General features: G+C 43.9%; 1 protein-coding gene across 1 annotated transcript in view; it reads left to right on the forward strand.

The window, feature by feature from the left end:
• LOC708768 (NBPF member 20) overlaps positions 1-12000 on the forward strand; it is an 853661-nt gene that overhangs the window by 827250 nt on the left and 14411 nt on the right. The window contains 12 exon segments of the mRNA XM_077949597.1: positions 781-995; positions 2040-2112; positions 2575-2753; positions 2756-2779; positions 4119-4170; positions 7368-7393; positions 7396-7530; positions 8567-8618; positions 9242-9414; positions 10124-10175; positions 10851-11023; positions 11738-11789. Coding sequence (XP_077805723.1) covers positions 781-995; positions 2040-2112; positions 2575-2753; positions 2756-2779; positions 4119-4170; positions 7368-7393; positions 7396-7530; positions 8567-8618; positions 9242-9414; positions 10124-10175; positions 10851-11023; positions 11738-11789 — 1206 coding nt within the window.

Here is a 12000-nt window from a genome sequence, read left to right on the forward strand (position 1 = left end):
CGTGGGGGCAGGCAGGTGGGCAGGTGTGTAAATCTCTGATGTACAGCAGCTCGGCGGGAGAAGTAAGAGCCAAGCTGGGTCAGGGAAGGGAAGGAATTGCCATGGCAGGCTCACGACACACAAATATTTATCAAACAGAGAACAAGGATAAGTTATGGGTTGCAGTTGTTTCTCAGAGCTTTGTTTTCTCTTTTTCAAACAAGTAATTGTTGAGGTGAAATTTACATAACACAAAATTAACCAAAGGAGTGGGAACCACCCAACAGCATTCAGTATACTCAAAATGGTGTGTCATCACCACCCCACTTACCCTTAGTCAGAATCACCTCCTGAGTGGCTGTGCCATCTCATTCTTTCACTCAATCAATGTTGCCTTCTCGGCCCTGTCATTCTTTTCTTCTTTCCTCTTTTCAATTCGCCCCATCTGCACCCGGCCTCATTTCTGTACATGGCTTTGTATCTATCGCCGCGAGATGCACTATGCGTATTTTCACATGGAAATGTCCGTGGCCAGAGTGAGGAACTGAAAGGATGTCTTTTTGAAACGAATTAGGAAGACACCTACTTTTGTTTACAGAAGAGAGAGATGAATGGAACATCATCAAGGATCTTACAGGAGCCCTCTCTGATACAGAGGAAGCCTGTAAACCATTTTCTATTCTTTCTCTTGGCCACAGACATTCCTTTAAACATGTGCTGACCTTCTGCTTGGAGGTCTCCTCGAGGACATTGTCGCTCATCCCTTTCCACTGTTAAATGTTCTCTACCTTCTCACCTTAGGCAATATAAAGTCCTGGTTCACTCTCAGGCACGGGAGCTGACCCAGTTAAGGGAGAAGTTACGGGAAGGGAGAGATGCCTCCCGCTCATTGACTCAGCATCTCCAGGCCCTCCTCACTCCGGATGAGCCGGACAAGTCCCAGCGGCAGGACCTCCGAGAACAGCTGGCTGAGGAGTGTAGGCTGGCACAGCACCTTGTCCAAAAGCTCAGCCCAGGTAAGGTGGCCATTGGCCCTCATGACCCAAAACCCCAGGCTTATGAGAGACTCCAGACCTCCACACTTCCACAATGACAGTTGTATCAGTGGGGTTTTTTCACTAAACATATGTGGCCATGACATGACCAGGACTTCCTGGGTAAGAACAGAGATGGGAAACCCATGGGGTTGGAGGTCACAGTATTGCAAATGTCCCTCCTTCCTTGATGGAAGGTGGTCTTTGGAGCAAGCATCTCTCTAGTTTTAAAGGACAGGAAGGAGGCTGTGACAGGAGGACGCTTGTTATAGTGAAAAGAACTCTGGACTAAGAATGAAGGTTCCCAGGCTGTCTCTTTGGCAATGTTCTTAGTAACTGTCAGTGAGGGAGTGACTTATCCTTCCTGAGTTTCTCTCTCTCCATCTGCAAAGGCAGCCAAATTGTCTCTTGCAAGGGTCTGAAGCATCCAAATGTGGGAACACTTACGACTGTTTTTCAGAATGAGATGAAGCCCCTCGCCGTGTGGTGTTGGAGAAGGCACTTGATGTGGGGGCATTTGGTGGTAGGAAGGGCTTCAGAGTGGAGCACTCCCCACGGAGAGAATGTCCCTGAATAACACAGCAGAAGCCACGTGGAGGGCCTGTGCAGTCTCCTGATGTATAGAGGACTGTGGGACAAGTTTGTCTTCTCCTAAAAGAAAGAATTAGGTTGGAAATGCGAACTGTGACAGGACACCAAGCCCGTGCCTGGGAATCAGATCTGTGGCAGGATGGGGGAGACAGCTGCCAAAGGCCGGAGAGAGGCTGCACAAGCCTCCAGTGATATGGGGACCAAAAGGTCTTTTCAATATTTGGCCATATCTTGATGGTGGCCCTCCAGATCAGAAATGCATTGCCTGATGGATCAGGAAATGACGCCAGGGCATTTTGTTAAAGATAAAACATGATAGCTTTCAGTTGAACGGTGACCCACGCCTAGATGTTCATGTCTCTGTGCTCATTGGGCTGACTGTGCTTGCAGAGTGTGAAGTGGGAAATACCTGAACGAACACTTCTGTATTTACAGAAAATGGCCAAGGTGAGGATGCAGATGTTCAAGTTGAGGAGGCTGAGAAAGTACAGGATTCGTGTGCCCCCAGGTAACACTGAATACTCAGGAGCAAGTAGTGGGTGGTAACATATGAAAAGGGTCTAGGAGGCGCACCCTCTCTGGCATCTAGGATGGGCCCAAAGCCTGCATTCCCTTGGCCACAGTATGTGAAATTCAACCCAGCTTAGACACAGGGTGTGGCAGCTGTTGTCTCTCTGTGTGCGCCGAGTGTCATGTCTGTACTGTACAGGGAGAGCTGAGTCTTCATCCTCCTCAGCTCCTGTCTTTCCAGTGCAGTGAACATGAGTTGCTCTCTTCCTCTCTGGCTCCCATGGCAGCCATGCTCTGTTGCAGAGAGAAGAGGATTGCCTGTCACTTCTTAAAGGGAACCTCCTGTTTGCTTTCTGGGGCCTCTCTCTTAATGCCTCCTGTCAAAACCAGCTAGGATTCCCTGGGGTCCAATCCCTCTGTGTTTAATCTTCTTTCTTCTCTGTCCCACCTGGCTCATCAGGGAGGTGCAGAAGGCTGAAGAAAGGGAAGTCCCTGAGGACTCACTGGAGGAATGTGCTGTCACTTGTTCAAATAGCCACGGCCCTTATGACTCGAACCAGCCACACAGGAATACCAAGATCACATTTGTGGAAGATGAAGTCGACTCAACTCTCATTGACTCATCCTTTCATGATGAGTGGAGGATGCTGTACATATTATCCCAGGTAGCCTCTGTTTTCCTTGTGTCTCCTGCCTCTGTCTAGGTTGAGGAAGGTAAACTCTGAAGACAGGCTCTATACACACAAATTGGTTTGAATAAAAAAACTGCGATGGGATTCTAAAAAGATATCAGGGAGTTTTTTTGTCCTTCTCAGCTCATGTCATGCCTTTGTCTGCCAGTTCCCAGTATGAACTTTCTGGACCCCATGCCAGTTTGACAATCTCATAGTCACCTAGTGCAGGAGGTGCACAGGAAATATCTGTCGGGCCTCCTAGCTTCGATTCAGTATCTCTTGTCATCTGCGATTAAGTCATCTGTCCCTGAACAATGTTCATGGAGTTTCTATGCCTTTTTAAGGAAGCTGGCAGCCTTGCCTTTGTATCTGGAAATATTGTTCCCTAGGCTTCACTGCTCTCAGCTTTAATCTTGATCTCCTTTTAGTCAGCTTGCTTAGCGGCACAGTCACCCTGAAATCAGGATGGAAACTTTTCTTCTTTACTTTGCTGATGTATTTCCATAAAGCAAGGCTGGACCCCGTTTCTCCACCCCATCAAGGCAATGGCTGATCTAATGTTTCTTTGTAGCATCATATACACACACACACACACACACACACACACACACATATGTATACACACACACACACACACACACACACACACATATTGTTTTGCAGTGGAGTCTTGCTCTGTCACCCAGGCTGGAGGGCAGTGGGACCATCTTGGCTTGGTGCAACCTCTGCCTCCGAGATTCAAGTGATTCTCCTGCCTCAGTCTCCTGAGTAAATGGGATCACAGGTGCACATCACCACATCTGGCTAATTTTTGTATTTTTAGTAGAGACGGGGTTTCCCCATATTGGCCAGGCTGGTCTTGAACTTATGACCTCAAATGATTCACCTGTCTTGGCCTTCCAAATCACAGATTCCTTTCAAAGCAAGAATTGTTCAAATTTATCTATCAGTCGAGTTTCATGTATAGATGCCTCTAAACATTTAATGTCCATGTTACCTGGTAATATAAGTCAGTATTGCGGCGACACTCCTAGAAAATTGACCAATTTCTGGAGAGTTTTTTGGGAAAAATTTTGTTTAACTTTGACTCAGGCAGGGAATTATGGCATTATGGTCTACATGTAGAGGGAGATTTTGGCCTGTGGGTCTGGAAAGCAGGGTCATCTACTTCTCACCAGACTTTATCTAGGGCATCCTAGAATATTCCTGTCAGAATCCATATTCTTGCACTGAGAATAGTTATGTCCTTGTGCTATGACTGGACAGTGATTTGGTCATATGTGAAGTGTGAATTGCTTAATGTGACCTGCTTCTCTGAATTTATTTACAGAAAGTGAAAGTGATGATGAGGAAGAGGAAGAAAAAGGGCCAGTGTCTTCCAGGTAATGCTGTGGAATTGTGGGCTGTTACTTCAGTAGTGACACCTGGAGATTGTAGATTGAGGGAAAAAGGGGAGGTGATGAATAGAACTATTTCTTCCCTTCACCCAGCTACAAATGGTCCTTATTAACAATGTTGTGTGTTATTTGTGGCACTTGTATTTGTTTTAATTTCATAGTCCTCTCAATATAGGCACGTGCAATCAGATCAGCCTGATGAATGAGACAAACAGGGATTTCTTGTTGATCTTTTCAAAAAAATCATCTACTGGATTCACTGATTTTTTGAAGGGTTTTTTGGGTCTCTATCTCCTTTAGTTCTGCTGTGAGCTTAGTTATTTCTTGTCTTCTGCTAGCTTTTGAATTTGTTTCCTCTTGCTTCTCTAGTTCTTTTCATTGTGATGTTAGGGTGTCAATTTTAGATCTTTCCTGCTTTCTCTTGTGGGCATTTAGTGCTATAAATTTCCCTCTACACACTGCTTTAAATGTGTCCCAGAGATTCTGGTATGTTGTGTCTTTGTTCTCATTGGTTCTAAAGAACATCTTTATTTCTGCCTTCATTTCGTTATGTACCCAGTAGTCATTCAGGAGCAGGTTGTTCAGTTTCCATGTAGTTGTACAGTTTTGAGTGAGTTTCTTAATCCTGAGTTCTAATTTGATTGCACTGTGGTGTAAGAAACAGTTTGTTGTGATTTCTGTTCTTTTACATTTGCTGAGGAGTGCTTTACTTCCAAATATGTGGTCAATTTTGGAATAAGTGTGATGTGGTGCTGAGAAGAATGTATATTCTGTTGATTTGGGGTGGAGAGTTCTATAGATGTCTATTAGGTCTGCTTGGTGCAGAAATGAGTTCAAGTCCTGGATATCCTTATTAAGTTTCTGTCTCGTTGATCTGTCTAATGTTGACAGTGGGGTGTTAAAGTCTCCCGTTATTATTGTGTGGGAGTCTACATCTCTTTTTAGGTCTCTCAGGACTTGCTTTATGAATCTGGATGCTCCTGTATTGGGTGCATATATGTTTAGGATAGTTAGCTCTTCTTGTTGAATTGATCCCTTTACCATTATGTAATGGCCTTCTTTGTCTCTTTTGATCTTTGTTGGTTTAAAGTCTGTCTTATTGGAGACTAGGATATGAACCCCTGCTTTTTGTTTTGTTTTGTTTTCCATTTGCTTGGTAGATCTTCCTCCATCCCTTTATTTTGAGCCTATGTGTGTCTCTGCATATGAGATGGGTCTCCTGAATACAGCGCACTGATGGGTCTTGACTCTTTATCCAGTTTGCCAGTCTGTGTTTTTTAATTGGGGCATTTGGTCCATTTACATTTCAGGTTAATATTGTTAATGTGTGAATTTGATCCTGTCATTATGATGTTAGCTGGTTATTCTGCCCATTAGTTGATACACTTTCTTCCTAGCATTGATGTTCTTTACAGTTTGGCATGTTTTTGCAGTGGCTGGTACTGGTTGTTCCTTTCCATGTTTAGTGCTTCCTTCAGGAGCTCTTGTAAGGCAGGCCTGATGGTGGCAAAATCTCTGAGCATTTGCTTGTCTGTAAAGGATTTTATTTCTCCTCCACTTATGAAGCTTCATTTGGCTGGATATGAAATTCTGGGTTGAAAATTCTTTTCTTTAAGAATGTTGAATATTGGTCTCCACTCTCTTCTGGCTGGTAGGGTTTCTGCCGAGAGATCCGCTGTTAGTCTGATAGGCTTCCCTTTGTGGGTAACCATACCTTACTCTCTGGCTGCCCTTAGCAGTTTTTCCTTCATTTCAACCTTGGTGAATCTGACAATTATGTATCTTGAGGTTGCTCTTCTCGAGGAGTATCTTTGTGGTGTTCTCTTTATTTCCTGAATTTGAATGTTGGCCTGCCTTGCTAGGTTGGGGAAGTTCTCCTGGATAATATCCTGTAGAGTGTTTTCCAGCTTGGTTCCATTCTCCCTGTCACTTTCAGGTATACCAACCAAATGTAGATTTGGTCTTTTCACATAGTCCCATATTTGTTGGAGGCTTTGTTCATTTCTTTTTACTCTTTTTTCTCTAACCTTCTCTTCTTGCTTCATTTCCTTAATTTGATCTTCAATCACTGATACCCTTTCTTCCACTTGATAGAATTGGCTACTGAAGCTTGTGCATGCGTCAGGTAGTTCTTGTGCCATGGTTTTCAGCTCCATCAGGTCATTTAAGGTCTTCTCTACACTGTTTACCCTAGTTAGCCATTCGTCTATTCTTTTTTCAAGGTTTTTAGCTTCCTTGCAATGGATTCACACATCCTCCTTTAGCTCAGAGAAGTTTGTTATTACTGACTTTCTGAAGCCTACTTTTGTCAACTCGTCAAAGTCATTCTCCATCCTGCTTTGTTCCGTTGCTGGCGAGGAGCTGTGATCCTTTGGAGGAGAAGGGGCACTCTGGTTTTTAGAATTTTCTGCTTTTCTGCTCTGGTTTCTCCCCATCTTTGTGCTTTTATCTACCTTTGATCTTTGATGATGGTAACCTACAGATGGGGTTTTGGTGTGGATGTCCTTTTTGTGGATGTGGATGCTTTCCCTTTCTGTTTGTTAGTTTTCCTTCTAACAGTTGGGTCCCTCAGCTGCAGGTCTGTTGGAGTTTGCTGGAAGTCCACTCCAGACCCTCAAACAGGGATTTCTTGGTGTTGCCTGTTCTCTCCCATGTGTTTAAATCCAGAGAGAGATGTATATATGCTTTCTGCCTATTTGTTGTTAGTATGTTTGCTAGTATTTGTGCAAGAAAAGAAATTGGAAAAATAAACATATTATATCAAAATATTGGAAAAATGGGGCCCTTAATACACAAGCTGTGTGTCTGCACTGCCTCAAGAGCTCTGTTCACTTGAATGTCGCATGCAAAATTCAACCCAATTTATGCAAAGTAGTTGAAGCCCTGTGTTAGTTCTCTGTGCTGCAAGTCATGATGGTAGTTTACAGGGAGAGTCTGGGTGCCTTGCATTGGCTCATCTGTGGCAAATATATTGAGCATGTGCTGCCCATTTTTGTTCGGTCCCCAAAGCAGTCACCCTCCACCCTGCATTTAGAAGGATAGTTTTATTTCTCTTGAAGGAAAAATGCCTTTGGTTTCTGTGACCACTCCATTCTGTCTCCCATCAGATCATCTGGGGGGTTTTGTTGTCTAATCTCTGTTGGTTTAATCTTCTGTCATCTCTGTCCTGCCTGGCTCATCAGGAATCTGCAGGAGTCTGAAGAGGAGGAAGCCCCCAGGAGTCTTGGGATGAAGGTTATTCGACTCTCTCAATTCCTCCTGATATGTCTGCCTCGTACCAATCTTACAAGAGCACCTTTCCCTCATTAGAGGAACAGCAGGTCGGCTTGGCTCTTGACATAGGCAGTGAGTACTCCATTGTGAAGGTGATAAAGCTCCAGTTCATGTCCCAGGTAGACCCCATAATCTTTGGGCCTTGTACCCCTGGCTGAGCTGAGAGTTGCCATCACTGTGGCCCGAACCTATATATCAATGTAGATTTCAATCACTCTGGAGTTGAGTCTGAAGCACAGGCATGGGGTGGGTCAGTGAGCTTTGCTCTCTTCCTAGTCTCAGGCCATGCCCTTGCCACCCTTGACCGACTGTCAAGACATTGAACTCAAGGCAGGTGTGGCGAACTCACACCAAGCTCTGCAGCACATGCCCAGGAGTTGTCTGTCAGATCAGCTCATCTGAATTAAATGTCTCTTGCCAGCTACTAAGTTCCTTATGAGTTTTGTTCCCAAAGCATGTCTGTGTGGTTCTCTACCTGCCCAAGGCCAGTGTCACCCTTGTCTACCTCTCAGTGGAAGATGTGACCCAGGTTTCACTGAATTTATCCCCATTTTCTGTGTCTTCTAAGTTGGCTTGTTTTAGCTCATCTGTCCATCTTCTTGCTGGTATGTTTTCCAGATAAATGACTGACTTTTCACCCGCAAAACCATAATAGCTGATGCTTCTGTGTAGAACCAAGTCTTATTTTGACTCAAGAGCTGGTACATTGCACTCCTTCATAAAATCTCAGTGTCCCCAATCTCGTAAAGTATCAAATCCTGGGTATTTGATGAGAGAAGCCTGAATATTGTAGTATTTCTACTACGAGGTCTTAGAACTATTTGCCTAAAATCTACTGGGAAAGACATTGCTCATTTGTACACACACCTAGGACAGAGCACATTGGAAGATAACGTTCCAAACAGGGGAATTTTGCCCAAGGCTCATGAAAGGAACCAAGTTAGTTCTCTCAAGACTTGACCTCAGGCCTTCTGTTATATTTCTCTCAAAGTCTCCTGTTCTCACACTGAGAAGACTGATGTCCCTGTGTTAGGATTGGACAGAGGAATGTTTCTGTGTGCAAGGAAGAACTGCTTAATGTAAGAGGCCCTATCTGAATTATTTGCAGGGCATCGGTGGGATCAAGTGTAAAAGGAGGACGAAGAGGCAACATGTCCCAGGTGAGTCTGAGAAATTGTGGACAGTTAAACTGATGTTGACATCTGGAGACGCCAAGTTCAGGGATAACAGAACATGCTGAAAATAATGATTTCATCTTGTCAGACAAGTCTGAATTACACCTACTCACATTGCTTTTGGTTCTCATTACAGTAAGTGTTTAGGTTTCCATTTCTTCCTACCCTTATCATTTACTAACCTAGTGAAGGTTGACCATACCTCTAAAGCTGTATTCTCATGGTGACTGCCAGGAAACGAGCACATTTTATGCAAAATTATTGAGCACACTCTTTTCATCATCACTGTTCACTGTGTGTCCTGAGGGCACAAATACAGAGTGTCCTTGACTCCCTCATCAGTGTGTCACCTGGCCAATTCACTGAGCTCTCTCTCTCTCTCTCTCTCTCTCTCTGTGTGTGTGTGTGTGTGTGTGTGTCTTTCTGTTTCATCCTTTTTTACCTGGCCCTGGTCTATCCCAATATAAAGGCAATAGTTTGTTACCTCATTCATGGATCTGTCCTCTTTCTTTTCAAATACTTCCTTATATTACCCATGAAATCTAGCTGGCACTGTGTGGTTTCTGATTCCCCCCTGGCTTATTCTTTACTTTTTCCTACTTTTCCAGGCTCAGCAGGGAGCTGCTGGATGAGAAAGAGCCTGAAGTCTTGCAGGACTCACTGGATAGATGTTATTCGACTCCTTCAGGTTATCTTGAACTGCCTGACTCATGTCAGCCCTATAGAAGTGCATTTTACTCATTGGAGGAACAGCACCTTTGCTTGGCTCTTGATGTGGACAGTGAGTACCTTTCTATGAAGGTGATAAGGCTCCACCTGGTCTTCCAGATAGGGGTGATATTCCTGTTCTAAGTGGCCCTTACTGACCTGAGAGATGTCATTGCCGCAGGCAGGACCTATAGGCACATATGGGTTGTAATGAAACTAGTTTCAGTTGGAAGCCCAGACATGAAATGGACCAGTGAGCATGGCTCTATTCCTAGTCTCCAGCTATGCCTGTGGCAACCTGAGCCCATTCTCAGCACATTGGACCCAGGCAGATGTAAAAAATTCACAGAACTGTGATTTGGACTCAAAGGTTTGTAGATTTCCTCCTTCATTCTAATTTCAGTGTCTAAAATTCTTGCATCCATGAACGAGCTGGGCATTTGATGAGACAGGGCTGAATACTGCAGTTTTCCTCCTAGAAATAATCTGGGACATTTTCTTTGAATTTATGGGAACAATAAGGCATAACTGTGCACAAACTTGGGAAAAATGATTTTGGGATAATGATCTACCAGAATAGGGATATTGCACCCTTGGTTCAGCGATGCAAACCAAAGAACCTCTATCATGACCGGCTTTCAGGCCTCCTGAAGTATGTCTCTCACATTGTCCTGTTCTCATGCTGAGGAGCCTGAGGTCCCCGTGTGGGGATTAGACAGTGGACTGTTATGGGTGTAGGTAAATTGGCTTATTTTGTTTGTCCTTGTCTGAATTTATTGCAGGAATTAAAAAGGACCAAGAAGAGGAAGAAGACGAAGGCCCACCATGCCCCAGGTAACTTTGAGCAATTGTGAACAGCTAATTCTGTGTTGACACCTGGAGACTCCTGGTTCAGGGAAAACAGAGCAGGCTGACAATATGGATTACATCTTTTCAACCAAGCCTGAATTATTCCTACTAACATTGCTGTTGGTTTTCATGACAGTAGATATTTAGGTATCCATTTCTTCCTCCCGTTATCATTTACGAACCTACTGTAGGTGGACCATACTTCAAAAGCTGTATTCTCATGGTGACTGCATGGAAACTTGAGCACATTTTATGGAAAATTATTGAGCACAGTCTTTTCATGATCGCTGTATGCTGTGTGTCCTGAGTGCACTAACTCAGAGTGTCCTGTTACTCCCTCATCAGTGTGTCACCTGGACAATTCACTGAGCTCATTTTTTCTGTCTCTCTCTCTCTCTCTCTCTCTCTCTCTCTCCGTCTCTCTGTCTCTGTCTCTCTCTCTGTGTGTGTGTGTGTGTGTGTGTGTGTCTGTCTGTCTCTTTCATTCTTTTCCATTTGGCTCTGTTGTGTCCCATATTGAAGGCAATAATTTGTTACCTCATTAATGAATCTATCCTTTTTCTTTTTTAACCACTTCCTTATGCTACCCATGAAATCCAGTTGAGGCTCTGTTGTGTCTGATTTCCCCTGGCTTGTTCTTTACTTTTTCTACTTTTCCAGGCTCAGCAGGGAGCTGCTGGAGTTAGTAGATCCTGAAGTCTTGCAGAACTCACTGGATAGATGTTATTCAACTCCTTCCAGTTATCTTGAACTGCCTGACTCCTGCCAGCCCTACAGAAATTTCTTTTACTCACTGGAGGAATAACACACTGGCTTTTCTCTTGATGTGGATGGTGAGTACCTTTCTATGAAGGTGATGAGGATCCACTGAGTCTTCCATATAGAGATCATATTCCTGTTCCAAATGACAGTTACTGAGCTGAGAGATGTCATTGCTGCAGTGAGGACCTGTAGGCACATGTAGGTTGAATGAAACTCTAGTTCTACCTGGAAGCCCAGACATGGGATTGGTCAGTGAGCATGGCTGTCTTCCTAGTCTCAGGCCATGCCTGTGGCACTCTGATTCTACTCTCAAGACATTGGACCTGGGCAGATGTGACAAATTCAGAGAACTATGATTTGACTCAAGGGTTTGTAGATTTCCTTTTCCACTGTAATTTCAGTGTCTAAAATCCTCACAACCTTGAACAATCTGAGTATTTGATGAGACAGGGCTAAATATTACAGTTTTTCTCCCAGAAATCATTGGAGGGCATTTGCTTTAGATTGATTAGAAAAATATGGCATAACCATTTGCACAAACTTGGGACAAATGATATTGGGATAACGATCTACCAGAATAGGAACATTTTACCCACGAAGTTTCTGAGACAAAAACCAAGGAATCTCTATCATGACCAGCCTTCAGGCCTCTGGAAATAAGTCTCTCACAGTGTTGTATTCTCATGCTGAGGCGCCTGAGGTCCCTGTGTGAGGATTAGACAGTGGATTGTATGTGTGTAGGGGAATCAGCTTAATGTGTCTGTCCATGTCTGAATTTATTGCAGAAATTGAAAAGTACCAAGAAGGGGAAGAAGATCAAAACCCACCATGCCCCAGGTAACTTTCAGCAATTGTGGATGCTTAGTTCTGTGTAAACACCTGGAAACGACAGATCCAGGGAGACCAGAGTGTGTTTGATTTCATGTTTTCAACGAAGGCTGAATTCCTCCTACTGACATTGCTGTTGGTTTTCATTGCAGTAGACGTTTAGGTTTCCATTTCTTCCTCCCCTTATCATTTACTAACGTACCACAGGTTGACCATACCT

Source organism: Macaca mulatta, chromosome 1 (genome assembly GCF_049350105.2).
Source record: "Macaca mulatta isolate MMU2019108-1 chromosome 1, T2T-MMU8v2.0, whole genome shotgun sequence".
In the NCBI taxonomy this organism is placed as follows: Eukaryota; Metazoa; Chordata; class Mammalia; order Primates; family Cercopithecidae; genus Macaca; species Macaca mulatta.